General features: G+C 45.2%; 1 protein-coding gene across 2 annotated transcripts in view; it reads right to left on the bottom strand.

Annotated features, from left to right (window-relative positions):
• Positions 1-16,402, bottom strand: part of LOC110489526 (junctophilin-1) — a 91,388-nt gene that overhangs the window by 71,320 nt on the left and 3,666 nt on the right. For both annotated transcript variants that reach the window (XM_036945667.1, XM_036945668.1), the window contains one exon: positions 8,353-9,121. In XM_036945667.1, coding sequence (XP_036801562.1) covers positions 8,353-9,121 — 769 coding nt within the window. The remainder of the gene's footprint in view (positions 1-8,352; positions 9,122-16,402) is intronic.

Below are 16,402 nucleotides of genomic sequence, written 5' to 3'. Positions count from 1 at the left end.
CAGAGTTATACAGCCAATCACTGACTTATGTCACCGTTATACAGCCAATCACTGACTTACGTCAGGGTTATACAGCCAATCACTGACTTATGTCAGAGTTATACAGCCAATCACTGACTTACGTCAGGGTTATACAGCCAATCACTGACTTACGTCAGAGTTATACAGCCAATCACTGACTTACGTCAGGGTTAAACAGCCAATCACTGACTTACGTCAGGGTTATACAGCCAATCACTGACTTACGTCAGAGTTAGACTGTAAACTCTCCTTCCAGACTCATATCAAACATCTCCAATCGAAAATCAAATCTAGAGTCGGCTTTCTATTCCGCAACAAAGCCTCCTTCACTCACGCCGCCAAACTTACCCGAGTAAAACTGACTATCCTACCGATCCTCGACTTCGGCGATGTCATCTACAACTCTCTACTCAGCAAACTGGATGCAGTTTATCACAGTGCCATCCGTTTTGTCACTAAAGCACCTTATACCACCCACCACTGCGACCTGTATGCTCTAGTCGGCTGGCCCTCGCTACATATTCGTCGCCAGACCCACTGGCTCCAGGTCATCTACAAGTCCATGCAAGGTAAAGCTCCGCCTTATCTCAGTTCACTGGTCACGATGGCAACACCCAACCGTAACACGCGCTCCAGCAGGTGTATCTCACTGATCATCCCTAAAGCCAACACCTCATTTGGCCGCCTTTCCTTCCAGCTCTCTGCTGGCTTTGACTGGAACGAATTGCAAAAATCGCTGAAGTTGGAGACTTTTATCTCCCTCACCAACTTCAAACATCTGCTATCTGAGCAGCTAACCGATCGCTGCAGCTGTACATAGTCTATCGGTAAATAGCCCACCCATTTTTACCTACCTCATCCCCATACTGTTTTTATTTATTTTATTTTCTGCTCTTTTGCACACCAATATCTCTACCTGTACATAACCAGCTGATCATTTATCACTCCAGTGTTAATCTGCTAAATTGTAATTATTCGCCTACCTCCTCATGCCTTTTGCACACAATGTATATAGACTCCCCTTTTTTCTACTGTATTATTGACTTGTTAATTGTTTACTCCATGTGTAACTCTGTGTTGTCTGTTCACACTGCTATGCTTTATCTTGGCCAGGTCGCAGTTGCAAATGAGAACTTGTTCTCAACTAGCCTACCTGGTTAAATAAAGGTGTTCTCAACAGGCCTACCTGGTTAAATAAAGGTGTTCTCAACTAGCCTAACCTGGTTAAATAAAGGTGTTCTCAACTAGCCTACCTGGTTAAATAAAGGTGTTCTCAACTAGCCTAACCTGGTTAAATAAAGGTGTTCTCAACTAGCCTACCTGGTTAAATAAAGGTGTTCTCAACTGGCCTACCTGGTTAAATAAAGGTGTTCTCAACTAGCCTACCTGGTTAAATAAAGGTGTTCTCAACTAGCCTACCTGGTTAAATAAAGGTGTTCTCAACTAGCCTACCTGGTTAAATAAAGGTGTTCTCAACTGGCCTACCTGGTTAAATAAAGGTGTTCTCAACTAGCCTACCTGGTTAAATAAAGGTGTTCTCAACTAGCCTACCTGGTTAAATAAAGGTGTTCTCAACTAGCCTACCTGGTTAAATAAAGGTGTTCTCAACTAGCCTACCTGGTTAAATAAAGGTGTTCTCAACTGGCCTACCTGGTTAAATAAAGGTGTTCTCAACTAGCCTAACCTGGTTAAATAAAGGTGTTCTCAACTAGCCTACCTGGTTAAATAAAGGTGTTCTCAACTGGCCTACCTGGTTAAATAAAGGTGTTCTCAACTAGCCTACCTGGTTAAATAAAGGTGTTCTCAACTAGCCTACCTGGTTAAATAAAGGTGTTCTCAACTAGCCTACCTGGTTAAATAAAGGTGTTCTCAACTGGCCTACCTGGTTAAATAAAGGTGTTCTCAACTAGCCTACCTGGTTAAATAAAGGTGTTCTCAACTAGCCTACCTGGTTAAATAAAGGTGTTCTCAACTAGCCTACCTGGTTAAATAAAGGTGTTCTCAACTAGCCTACCTGGTTAAATAAAGGTGTTCTCAACTAGCTTACCTGGTTAAATAAAGGTGTTCTCAACTAGCCTACCTGGTTAAATAAAGGTGTTCTCAACTAGCCTACCTGGTTAAATAAAGGTGTTCTCAACTGGCCTACCTGGTTAAATAAAGGTGTTCTCAACTAGCCTACCTGGTTAAATAAAGGTGTTCTCAACTAGCCTACCTGGTTAAATAAAGGTGAAATAAAAAAATATATATATAAATAAAAAAAATACAGCCAATCACTGCAGAGCTGGATAAAACTTTGTGGAATAATGTAAATCTACGGAAATAATACCCTCTCTGTCACAGGAAAAATAATACATTCAGGAAGCCCAATCGATTGTGAGATAAGGATCTCGGACATAAAGAGGGATTTTATTTTCAATACGTCCTGTAGTTCTGTCTCTTTCCTAAAATAAACTCATCCACAAAAATGTTTCCAACACACACACTTGTTTACTCTTTCTCACGCACCCCTTCTTCGTGTCTTGTTTACTCTTTCTCACGCACCCCTTCTTCGTGTCTTGTTTACTCTGTCTCAGCAGTAGTCGTCAACAGAGTGTTTCCTACAAATGTCAGCAGGGTTTTGCAATTCTCTAGAGAGTTTTTTTGTAATAAAAAATCCCCCCAAAATAAATGTGACCTTTCTTTAACTAGGCAAGTCAGTTAAGGCGAAATTCTTATTTATAATGACGGCCTACCCCGGCCAAAACCGTAACCAGGACGACGCTGGGTCAATTGTGTGCCACCCTAAGGAACTCCCAATCGAGACCGGATGTGATACAACCTGGATTCGAACCAGGGACTGTGCCACCGGGGATCCCACTAGAGCAAAGATATACATATCAGAAGGAGCTGTCAGGATATATATATATCAGAAGGAGCTGTCAGGATATATATATATATATATCAGAAGGAGCTGTCAGGATATATATATCAGAAGGACCTGTCAGGATATATATATATCAGAAGGACCTGTCAGGATATATATATCAGAAGGAGCTGTCAGGATATATATATCAGAAGGAGCTGTCAGGATATATATATCAGAAGGAGCTGTCAGGATATATATATCAGAAGGAGCTGTCAGGATATATATATCAGAAGGAGCTGTCAGGATATATATATATCAGAAGGACCTGTCAGGATATATATATCACAAGGACCTGTCAGGATATATATATAACAAGGACCTGTCAGGATATATATATCACAAGGACCTGTCAGGATATATATATCACAAGGACCTGTCAGGATATATATATATATATATATCAGAAGGAGCTGTCAGGATATATATATCAGAAGGAGCTGTCAAGATATATATATCAGAAGGACCTGTCAGGATATATATATATCAGAAGGACCTGTCAGGATATATATATCAGAAGGACCTGTCAGGATATATATATCAGAAGGACCTGTCAGGATATATATATCAGAAGGAGGCTGTCAGGATATATATATATCAGAAGGACCTGTCAGGATATATATATCAGAAGGAGCTGTCAGGATATATATATCAGAAGGACCTGTCAGGATATATATATCAGAAGGAGGCTGTCAGGATATATATATATCAGAAGGACCTGTCAGGATATATATATCAGAAGGAGCTGTCAGGATATATATATCAGAAGGAGCTGTCAGGATATATATATATCAGAAGGACCTGTCAGGATATATATATCAGAAGGAGCTGTCAGGATATATATATCAGAAGGAGCTGTCAGGATATATATATCAGAAGGAGCTGTCAGGATATATATATCAGAAGGACCTGTCAGGATATATATATCAGAAGGACCTGTCAGGATATATATATCAGAAGGACCTGTCAGGATATATATATCAGAAGGAGGCTGTCAGGATATATATATATCAGAAGAACCTGTCAGGATATATATATCAGAAGGAGCTGTCAGGATATATATATCAGAAGGACCTGTCAGGATATATATATCAGAAGGACCTGTCAGGATATATATATCAGAAGGACCTGTCAGGATATATATATCAGAAGGAGGCTGTCAGGATATATATATATCAGAAGGACCTGTCAGGATATATATATCAGAAGGAGGCTGTCAGGATATATATATCAGAAGGACCTGTCAGGATATATATATATCAGAAGGACCTGTCAGGATATATATATATCAGAAGGACCTGTCAGGATATATATATATATCAGAAGGACCTGTCAGGATATATATATATCAGAAGGACCTGTCAGGATATATATATATCACAAGGACCTGTCAGGATATATATATATATATCAGAAGGACCTGTCAGGATATATATCAGAAGGAGCTGTCAGGATATATATATCAGAAGGACCTGTCAGGATATATATATCAGAAGGAGCTGTCAGGATATATATATCAGAAGGACCTGTCAGGATATATATATCAGAAGGAGTTGTCAGGATATATATATATCAGAAGGAGCTGTCAGGATATATATATCAGAAGGACCTGTCAGGATATATATATCAGAAGGAGCTGTCAGGATATATATATAGCAGAAGGATCTGTCAGGATATATATATATCAGAAGGACCTGTCAGGATATATATATCAGAAGGAGCTGTCAGGATATATATATCACAAGGACCTGTCAGGATATATATATCAGAAGGAGCTGTCAGGATATATATATATATATATATATATCAGAAGGACCTGTCAGGATATATATATCACAAGGACCTGTCAGGATATATATATCAGAAGGAGCTGTCAGGATATATATATATATATCAGAAGGACCTGTCAGGATATATATATCAGAAGGAGCTGTCAGGATATATATATCAGAAGGACCTGTCAGGATATATATATCAGAAGGACCTGTCAGGATATATATATATATATATATATATATATATATATCAGAAGGACCTGTCAGGATATATATATCAGAAGGACCTGTCAGGATATATATATATCAGAAGGAGCTGTCAGGATATATATATCACAAGGACCTGTCAGGATATATATATCAGAAGGACCTGTCAGGATATATATATCAGAAGGAGCTGTCAGGATATATATATCAGAAGGAGCTGTCAGGATATATATATATATATATATATCAGAAGGACCTGTCAGGATATATATATCACAAGGACCTGTCAGGATATATATATCAGAAGGAGCTGTCAGGATATATATATCACAAGGACCTGTCAGGATATATATATCAGAAGGAGCTGTCAGGATATATATATATATATATATATCAGAAGGACCTGTCAGGATATATATATATCAGAAGGACCTGTCAGGATATATATATCAGAAGGACCTGTCAGGATATATATATCAGAAGGACCTGTCAGGATATATATATATATCAGAAGGAGCTGTCAGGATATATACATATAATACAGTATGGACAGCAGTAGTTATATAGGATGAGCTGTGTCCAGAATACAGTAGAGAATAATCAGAATACAGTAGAGAATAATAAGAATACAGTAGAGAGGAATCAGAATACAGTAGAGTGTAATCTGAATACAGTAGAGAGTAATCAGAATACAGTAGAGAGTAATCTGAATACAGTAGTGAGTTCCATATATAGGGCACTACCATATACCAGAGCATATAGGGGGCTACATAGAGAATAGTGAGTGCCACTTGGGCAGTTCGCCTGACCCCCCCCCCCCCCCCCCCCCCCCCACTCCACCCCTCTGGATGCCTGTCCTGATCAGAACAGTGCTGAGTGCTTGGCAGTGTGTGTCTATCGTCACGGTATGTCTTTATTACACACTGTATAGGTTCTGGGAGCATCTGAGATATGGACAGAGAGCAGAGATCACACACACACACACACACACACACACACACACACATACAAACACTCACACACAAACACACACACACACACACACACACACACACACACACACACACACACACACACACACACACACACTGAAGGCCGATCATAAATGCCCAGGACAGTACACTGCTCTCTGTGATCTCACAAAAAACTGGCAAGTGTCTTCACTGACATTTTCAATCTCTCCCTGTCTGAGTCTGTAATACCAACATGTTTAAAGCAGACCATCATGGTCCCTGTGCCCAAGAACACCAAGGCAACACACCTAAATAACTACCGACCCGTAGCACTCACGCCTGTAGCCATGAAATGCTTTGAAAGGTTGGTCATGGCTCACATCAACACCATTGTCCCAGAAGCCCTAGACCCACTCCAATTCACACACCGCCCCAACAGATCCACTGATGACGCAATCTCTATTGCACTCCACACTGCCCTTTCCCACCTGGACAAAAGGAACACCTATGTGAGAATGCTGTTCATTGACTACAGCTCAGTGTTAAACACCATAGTGCCCTCAAAGCTCATCACTAAGCTACGGACCCTGGGACTAAACACCTCCCTCTGCAACTGGATCCTGTACTTCTTGACAGGCCACCCCCAGGTGGTAAGGATAGGTAACAACACATTCGCCACGCTGATCCTCAGGACAGGGGCCCCTCAGGGGTGCGTGCTCAGCCCCCTCCTGTACTCCCTATTCACTCATGACTGCATGGCCAGGCACGACTCCAACACTGTCATTAAGTTTGCCGACGACACAACAGTGGTAGGCCTGATCACTGACAACAACAAGACAGCCTATAGGAAGGAGGTCAGTGACCTGGCAGTGTGGTGCCAGGACAACAACCTTTCCCTCAATGTGATCAAGACAAAGGAGATGATTGTGGACTACAGGAAAAAGAGGACTGAGCATGCCCCCATTCTCATCAACGGGGCTGTAGTGGAGCAGGTTGAGAGCTTCAAGTTCCTTGGTGTCCACATCAGCAACAAACTAACATGGTCCAAACACACCATGACAGTTGTGAAGAGGGCACGACAAAGCCTATTCCCCCTCAGGAGACTGAAAAAATGTGGCATGGGTCCTCAGATCCTCAAAAGATTATACAGCTGCACCATCGAGAGCATCCTGACTGGTTGCATCACTGCCTGGTAAGGCAACGGCTCGGCCTACGACTGCAAGGCACTACAGAGGGTATTGCGAACGGTCCAGTAAATCACTGGGGCCAAGCTTCCTGCCATCCAGGATCTCTATACCAGGTGGTGTCAAAGCAAGGCCCTAAAAATGGACGAAAGATCCCAGCCACCATATTCATAGACTGTTCTCTCTGCTACCGCACGGCAAGAGGTTCCGGAGCGCCAAGTCTAGGTCCAAGAGAATTCTAAACAGATTCTACCCCCAATCCATAAGACTCCTGAACATCTAGTCAAATGAATACCCAGACTATTTGCATTGCCCCCCTCTCCCCTTTTACACTGCTACTCTCTGTTGTTGTCATCTATGCATAGATACTTTAATAACTCTACCTACATGTACATATTACCTCAACTAACCGGTGCCCCCACACATTGACTCTGTATCAGTACCCCCCCTGTATATAGTCTCGCTATTGTTATTTTACTGCTGCTCTTTAATTACTTGTTACTTTATATTTCTTATTCATATTTTTTTGGGGAAACTGCATTGTTGGTTAAGGGCTTGTAAGTAAGCATTTCACTGTAAGGTCTACCTACACCTGTTGTATTCGGGCCCGTGTGACTAATACAATTGAATTTGATTTGATTTGAAAAGCAGCGATGATGATGAATTAGGGCCCACTGTCATAAGTCTGTTGTTACACATCATCACACATCACAACCGAGCTGAACTATTCAACTGAAGATCCGTAGCGTGATGCTCCACAGAAATAGCCAGGAGTTATGCAGTAATACTCCGCTAGCTGGTTGTACAGCCATACCAGCCACACCAGGCACACCAGCCACACCAGCCACACCAGGCACACCAGGCACACCAGCCACACCAGCCACACCAGGCACACCAGCCACACCAGCCACACCAGGCACACCAGCCACACCAGCCACACCAGCCACACCAGCCACACCAGCCACACCAGCCACACCAGCCACACCAGCCATACCAGCCACACCAGGCACACCAGCCACACCAGCCACACCAGCCATACCAGCCACACCAGGCACACCAGCCACACCAGCCACACCAGCCACACCAGCCATACCAGCCACACCAGGCACACCAGCCATACCAGCCACACCAGGCACACCAGCCACACCAGCCATACCAGCCACACCAGGAATGTAGGAAGGGCCTTTGATCTTGTGGATTTTGAATGCTGCATAGTAGTTTGTGTATTTACACATTCTCTCATACACATATTCTGTCTCTCACTCAGCCTCTCTCGTACACACACACACACACACACCTCACCGACCTACCTGGAAGCTGCTATTTCCACTTTCGTCCTGGAGGTGGCCCCTGCCCTCCGCGCCCCCTCCACGGCCCGGTCCACCTTCTCTTTGGTTTTGGGGTTCTTTAGCGGGATCAGCTGCTTCCTTATTCCACGAACCAACACGTTATTCTTGTACTTCCCTTCTTCCTTGTTCCCCTCGGGGAAGGTGGTGCACCCGTAACCGTGGCGCTTGTTGTTCAGCCACTCCCCCTCGTACTTCATCCCGTTGGAACGTTCGCTGACGCCGAACCCGTTGCGCTTGTCGTTCTTCCACTCCCCCGTGTACGTCTCGGTGGTGGTGGCATCCACGTGATCCTCCAATACCAAGTCCTCTTCCGGCAGCTCTCCGTCGCCCAGGGAGACGGTGGAGTTGGCGTCCGCGTCGGAGGAGCTGATGCGGCTCATAGCGGCGTCGCTGCGTGCCGAACTCCTCTTGCTGGAGATGGACGACTTCGATTCGGACTTGTGTAGCCGACGGAGGCTCCCGAACAGCGAGCCGCGGCGGAACAGACCCTTCTTCTTCCCTGTGACCACTTCGCCGTCCGAGTGGAAGTTGAGGACGAACCCGCCCCGGCCGCCGGTGGGCGTGTCACCCGAGAGGTCCTGGAGCACGGTGCCATTGCTCTGCTCGGAGCGTAGGGACGCTAGAGAGGTACGGAGTGGAGAGCGGATCACTGTTGCCATGCCGTAGGGAACACTCTGGCGCACGCCATAACCGTGCCGCATCCCGCCCATCCACTGGCCCTGGTATGTACCTGGAGGAGAGAGGACAGTAGAGATGGGGGTGAATAGATTGATTGACTGATTGATTGGTTGATTGGTTGGTTGGTTGGTGCGTTGATTGATTGGTTGATTGATTGATTGATTGATTGGTTGGATGGCTGGTTTGTGGGTTGATTGACTGATTAATCGATTGATCTGTTGATTGATTGATTGATTGATCGATTGATCGGTTGATTGACTGATCTTAACAGTATTGTCTAAAAGCCACAATAAAAGGCACAGAGAGAAACTGGCCCAACGCTCTCAATGAAGGATACTAACGCCCTACAACAACATCAAGCTCATTAGACATTGATTAGATGGGAAAGAAACCCACCTGGTATCATAGATATCATTACATACTGAGACATTGATTAGAATGGAAAGAAACCCACCTGGTATCATAGATATCATTACATACTGAGACATTGATTAGATGGGAAAGAAACCCACCTGGTATCATAGATATCATTACATACTGAGACATTGATTAGATAGGAAGAAAAACCATACATCAATATAATTCAAACGGAACAATAGGAATCTGCAGAAACATAATGTATCCCAAAAAGCACACTATCCCCTATATAGTTCCCTATTTTTAAACAGAGCTCTATGAGCGCTGGTCAAAAGAAGTGCACTAAATAGAGAATAGGGTTCCATTTGGGGCAGCAGCAATACATTACCTCAGTCTATCAGACTTAGCAGGGCTCTGATCAAATGAACAGTTCCAACAAATGATCTGTTTAACGACAGGTAGTCGAGTGGTTAGAGTGTAGAGGTGGCAGGTAGCCTAGTGGTTAGAGTGTAGAGGTGGCAGGTAGCCTAGTGGTTAGAGTGTAGAGGAGGCAGGTAGCCTAGTGGTTAGAGTGTAGAGGTGGCAGGTAGCCTAGTGGTTAGAGTGTAGAGGTGGCAGGTAGCCTAGTGGTTAGAGTGTAGAGGAGGCAGGTAGCCTAGTGGTTAGAGAGTAGAGGAGGCAGGTAGCCTAGTGGTTAGAGTGTAGAGGAGGCAGGTAGCCTAGTGGTTAGAGAGTAGAGGAGGCAGGTAGCCTAGTGGTTAGAGAGTAGAGGAGGCAGGTAGCCTAGTGGTTAGAGTGTAGGGACGGCAGGTAGACTAGTAGTTAGAGTTTAGAGGTGGCAGGTAGCCTAGTGGTTAGAGAGTAGAGGAGGCAGGTAGCCTAATGGTTAGAGTGTAGAGGAGGCAGGTAGCCTAGTGGTTAGAGTGTAGAGGAGGCAGGTAGTCTAGTGGTTAGAGTGTAGAGGAGGCAGGTAGCCTAGTGGTTAGAGTGTAGAGGAGGCAGGTAGCCTCGTGGTTAGAGTGTAGAGGAGGCAGGTAGCCTAGTGGTTAGAGTGTAGAGGAGGCAGGTAGTCTAGTGGTTAGAGTGTAGAGGTGGCAGGTAGCCTAGTGGTTAGAGTGTAGAGGAGGCAGGTAGCCTAGTGGTTAGAGTGTAGAGGAGGCAGGTAGCCTAGTGGTTAGAGTGTAGAGGAGGCAGGTAGCCTAGTGGTTAGAGTGTAGAGGAGGCAGGTAGTCGAGTGGTTAGAGTGTAGAGGAGGCAGGTAGCCTAGTGGTTAGAGTGTAGAGGAGGCAGGTAGCCTAGTGGTTAGAGTGTAGAGGCGGCAGGTAGCCTAGTGGTTAGAGTGTAGAGGAGGCAGGTAGCCTAGTGGTTAGAGTGTAGAGGAGGCAGGTAGCCTAGTGGTTAGAGTGTAGAGGAGGCAGGTAACCTAGTGGTTAGGGTGTAGGGACGGCAGGTAGACTAGTAGTTAGAGTGTAGAGGTGGCAGGTAGCCTAGTGGTTAGAGAGTAGAGGAGGCAGGTAGCCTAGTGGTTAGAGTGTAGAGGCAGCAGGTAGACTAATGGTTAGAGTGTAGAGGAGGCAGGTAGCCTAGTGGTTAGAGTGTAGAGGAGGCAGGTAGCCTAGTGGTTAGAGTGTAGAGGAGGCAGGTAGCCTAGTGGTTAGAGTGTAGAGGGGTCAGGTAGTCTAGTGGTTAGAGTGTAGAGGAGGCAGGTAGACTAGTGGTTAGAGTGTAGGGGCAGCAGTTAGACTAGTGGTTAGAGTGTAGAGGAGGCAGGGTAGCCTAGTGGTTAGAGTGTAGAGGTGGCAGGGTAGCCTAGTGGTTAGAGTGTAGAGGAGGCAGGTAGCCTAGTGGTTAGAGTGTAGAGGAGGCAGGTAGCCTAGTGGTTAGAGAGTAGAAGAGGCAGGTAGCCTAGTGGTTAGAGTGTAGAGGAGGCAGGTAGCCTAGTGGTTAGAGTGTAGAGGTGGCAGGTAGCCTAGTGGTTATAGTGTAGAGGTGGCAGGTAGTCTAGTGGTTAGAGTGTAGAGGAGGCAGGTAGCCTAGTGGTTAGAGTGTAGAGGAGGCAGGTAGCCTAGTGGTTAGAGTGTAGAGGCAGCAGGTAGACTAATGGTTAGAGTGTAGAGGAGGCAGGTAGCCTAGTGGTTAGAGTGTAGAGGAGGCAGGTAGCCTAGTGGTTAGAGTGTAGAGGAGGCAGGTAGCCTAGTGGTTAGAGTGTAGAGGTGGCAGGGTAGCCTAGTGGTTAGAGTGTAGAGGAGGCAGGTAGCCTAGTGGTTAGAGTGTAGAGGAGGCAGGTAGCCTAGTGGTTAGAGAGTAGAGGAGGCAGGTAGCCTAGTGGTTAGAGTGTAGAGGAGGCAGGTAGCCTAGTGGTTAGAGTGTAGAGGAGGCAGGTAGTCTAGTGGTTATAGTGTAGAGGAGGCAGGTAGCCTAGTGGTTAGAGTGTAGAGGAGGCAGGTAGCCTAGTGGTTAGAGTGTAGAGGAGGCAGGTAGTCTAGTGGTTATAGTGTAGAGGAGGCAGGTAGCCTAGTGGTTAGAGTGTAGAGGAGGCAGGTAGCCTAGTGGTTAGAGTGTAGAGGAGGCAGGTAGTCTAGTGGTTATAGTGTAGAGGAGGCAGGTAGCCTAGTGGTTAGAGTGTAGAGGAGGCAGGTAGCCTAGTGGTTAGAGTGTAGAGGAGGCAGGTAGTCTAGTGGTTAGAGTATAGAGGTGGCAGGTAGCCTAGTGGTTAGAGTGTAGAGGAGGCAGGTAGCCTAGTGGTTAGAGTGTAGAGGAGGCAGGTAGCCTAGTGGTTAGAGTGTAGAGGAGGCAGGTAGTCTAGTGGTTAGAGTATAGAGGTGGCAGGTAGCCTAGTGGTTAGAGTGTAGAGGAGGCAGGTAGACTAGTGGTTAAAGTGTAGAGGAGGTAGGTAGTCTAGTGGTTAGAGTGTAGAAGCAGCAGGTAGACTAGTGGTCAGAGCGTAGAGGTGGCAGGTAGCCGAGTGGTCAGAGCGTTTGGCCAGTAACTGAAACGTTGCTAGATTGAATCCTCGATCTGACAAGGTAAAAAAAATATGTTGTTCTGCCCCTGACCAAAGCAGTTAACCAACTGTTCCCCAATAGGCTGTCATTGTAAATAGGAATTTGTTCTTATCTGACTTGCCTAGTTAAATAAAGTTTAAAAAAATAAGAAGTGTACACTACCTTTTAGGGCTCTAGTCAAAAGTAGTGCACTATGAAGAGAATAGGATGCAATTTGGACTCAGACATTGAGTATTTAGGTTATAATGGGTGGATAGATACCCACAAACCTACAACATCAGTAGCTTGTAAAACATGTATATTTTGTTAAAATCTGCCGATGTTAAAAGGGATTTATAAATACATTTGATTGATTGTGCACTGAGTGTACAAAACATTAAGGACACCAGTATTGAGTTGCCCACCCTTTTGCCCTCAGAACAGCCTCAATTTTGTCAGGACACGGCTTCTACTAGGTGTTGAAAGCGTTCCACAGGGATGCTGGCCCATGTTGACTCTACTAGGTGTCCAAAGTGTTCCACAGGGATGCTGGTCCATGTTGACTCTACAAGGTGTCTAAAGCGTTCCACAGGGATGCTGGCCCATGTTGACTCTACAAGGTGTCCAAAGCGTTCCACAGGGATGCTGGCCCATGTTGACTCTACAAGGTGTCTAAAGCGTTCCACAGGGATGCTGGCCCATGTTGACTCCAATGCTTCCCACAGTTGTGTCAAGTTGGCTGGATGTCCTTTGGGTGGTGGACCATTCTTGACACAATCGGGGAACTGTTGAGCTTGAAAAACCCAGCAGAGTTGCAGTTCTTGACACCAACCAGCGCCTGACACCTACTACCATACCCCGTTCAAAGGCACTTAAATATGTTGTCTTGCCCATTCACCCTCTGAATGGCTCACATACACAATCCATGTCTCAATTGTCTCAAGGTTTAAAAATCCTTCTTTAACCACCTGTCTCCTCCCCTTCATCTACACTGATTTGAAGTGGATTTAACAAGTGACATCAATAAGGGATCATAGCTTTCACCTGGATTCACCTGGTCAGTCTATGTCATGGAAAGATCAGGTGTTCTTAATGTTTTGTACACTCAGTGTATCACATAGATGTTCATCATGACTGTAAACTGAGCAGCATGGAACAGACCAGGGTGATAGATACTGATAGGACTTCAACTGACCCTCCAGACCAGGGTGTTAGATACTGCTAGGACTTCAACTGACCCTCCAGACCAGGGTGTTAGATACTGCTAGGACTTCAACTGACCCTCCAGACCAGGGTGATAGATACTGATAGGACTTCAACTGACCCTCCAGACTAGGGTGGTAGCTCCTGCTAGGACTCCAACTGACCCCCCAGACCACGGTGATAGATACTGATAGGACTTCAACTGACCCTCCAGACTAGGGTGGTAGATACTGCTAGGACTCCAACTGACCCTCCCAGACCAGGGTGGTAGATACTGCTAGGACTCCAACTGACCCCCCAGACCAGGGTGGTAGATACTAATAGGACTTCAATTGACCCTCCAGACCAGGGTGGTAGATTCTGATAGGACTTCAATTGACCCTCCAGACCAGGGTGATAGATACTGCTAGGACTCCAACTGACCCTCCAAACCAGGGTGGTAGATACTGCTAGGACTCCAACTGACCATCCAGACCAGGGTGGTAGATACTGCTAGGACTCCAATTGACCCTCCAGACCAGGGTGATAGATACTGCTAGGACTCCAACTGACCCTCCAGACCAGGGTGGTAGATACTGCTAGGACTCCAACTGACCCTCCAGACCAGGGTGGTAGATACTGATAGGACTCCAACTGACCCTCCAGACCAGGGTGGTAGATACTGCTAGGACTTCAACTGACCCTCCAGACCAGGGTGGTAGATACTGCTAGGACTCCAACTGACCCTCCAGACCAGGGTGGTAGATACTGCTAGGACTCCAACTGACCCTCCAGACCAGGGTGGTAGATACTGATAGGACTCCAACTGACCCTCCAGACCAGGGTGGTAGATACTGCTAGGACTCCAACTGACCCTCCAGACCAGGGTGGTAGATACTGCTAGGACTCCAACTGACCCTCCAGACCAGGGTGGTAGATACTGATAGGACTCCAACTGACCCTCCAGACCAGGGTGGTAGATACTGCTAGGACTTCAATTGACCCTCCAGACCAGGGTGGTAGATACTGATAGAACTTCAACTGACCCTCCAGACCAGGGTGGTAAATACTGCTAGGACTCCAACTGACCCTCCAGACCAGGGTGGTAGATACTGCTAGGACTCCAACTGACCCTCCAGACCAGGGTGGTAGATACTGCTAGGACTCCAACTGACCCTCCAGACCAGGGTGGTAGATACTGCTAGGACTCCAACTGAAAAAAAAAAACTGACCCTCCTGAACCTTCACACCAGTCTGAGGTCCTGAGCGCTCTGGAGCAAGTTTTCATCAAGGATCTCTCTGTACTTTGCTCCGTTCATCTTTCCCTCGATCCTGACTAGTCTCCCAGTCCCTGCCGCTGAAAAACATTCTCACATGATGCTACCACCACCATGCTTCACCGTAGGGATGGTGCCAGGTTTCCTCCAGACGTGATGCTTGGCATTCAGGACAAAGAGTTAAATCTTGGTTTTATCAGACCAAAGAGTCTTGTTTCTCATGGTCTCTTGGCAAACTCCAAGAGGGCTGTCATGTGCCTTTTACTGAGGAGTGGCATCCGTCTGGCCACTCGACCATAAAGGCCTGATTGGGAGATGGTCTAGGAGTCAAAACAAATCAAATCAAATCAGACCTAGATTTGGGTGGAGGTTTTAGCGGTTGGAATATTAGGACAATTGGAGGTTTACTGCAGAATGTATATGTGGAGGGCTTAATAAAAATATTTATTAAAAAATTGAATTAAAATAGTTTGAAAAATAAAAAAATGCCTGATTGGTGCTGCAGAGATCTCCACAGAAGATTTATTTTTATTATTAACGCTTTTTTTTGGTTACTACATGATTCCATATGTGTTATTTCTTCGTTTGATGTCTTCACTATTATTCTATAATGTAGAAAATAGTAAAAATAAAGAAAAAACTGTCATTATGCACCAATCCTGTCATTATGGGGTATTGTGATGTCATTATGGGGTATTGTGATGTCATTATGGGGTATTGTGATGTCATTATGGTGTATTGTGATGTCATTATGGGGGTATTGTGATGTCACTATGGGGTATTGTGATGTCATTATGGTGTATTGTGATGTCACTATGGGGTATTGTGATGTCATTATGGTGTATTGTGATGTCATTATGGGGGTATTGTGATGTCACTATGGGGTATTGTGATGTCATTATGGGGTATTGTGATGTCATTATGGGGTATTGTGATGTCATTATGGGGTATTGTGATGTTATTATGGGGTATTGTGATGTCATTATGGGGTATTGTGATGTCATTATGGGGGTATTGTGATGTCACTATGGGGTATTGTGATGTCATTATGGGGTATTGTGATGTCATTATGGGGTATTGTGATGTCATTATGGGGTATTGTGATGTCATTATGGGGTATTGTGATGTCATTATGGGGTATTGTGATGTTATTATGGGGTATTGTGATGTCATTATGGGGTATTGTGATGTCATTATGGGGTATTGTGTGTAGTAGATTGATGAGGGCATTTTTTTGCGTCATACATTTTAGAAAAGGCTGTCAGGGTTGGAAGATTACACTATATAGGATCACAATGGCCAGATGTCCATGACTTTAGGAGTAGCCTCTGTAGTACGAAATGTTGCTTAGTGACGTCACTAACATACGACAGTACTTGGGGGATGAGGTTTGTTTTAATAATATCAGATGGCACCAACAGGACTAATGTGACATAGTGAATGATATGCCATAGAGAACACCAGTTAACAACAGACATCAAGGTCCCTTGTGGGGGCTGGCAGGGTCCATGCTATCTCCTCGCCTGATCTGGG

Source organism: Oncorhynchus mykiss, chromosome 15, assembly GCF_013265735.2.
Source record: "Oncorhynchus mykiss isolate Arlee chromosome 15, USDA_OmykA_1.1, whole genome shotgun sequence".
In the NCBI taxonomy this organism is placed as follows: domain Eukaryota; kingdom Metazoa; phylum Chordata; class Actinopteri; order Salmoniformes; family Salmonidae; genus Oncorhynchus; species Oncorhynchus mykiss.
The sequence above is the reverse complement of the archived record's forward strand: the minus strand, read 5'-3'. Positions and strand labels throughout refer to the sequence as shown.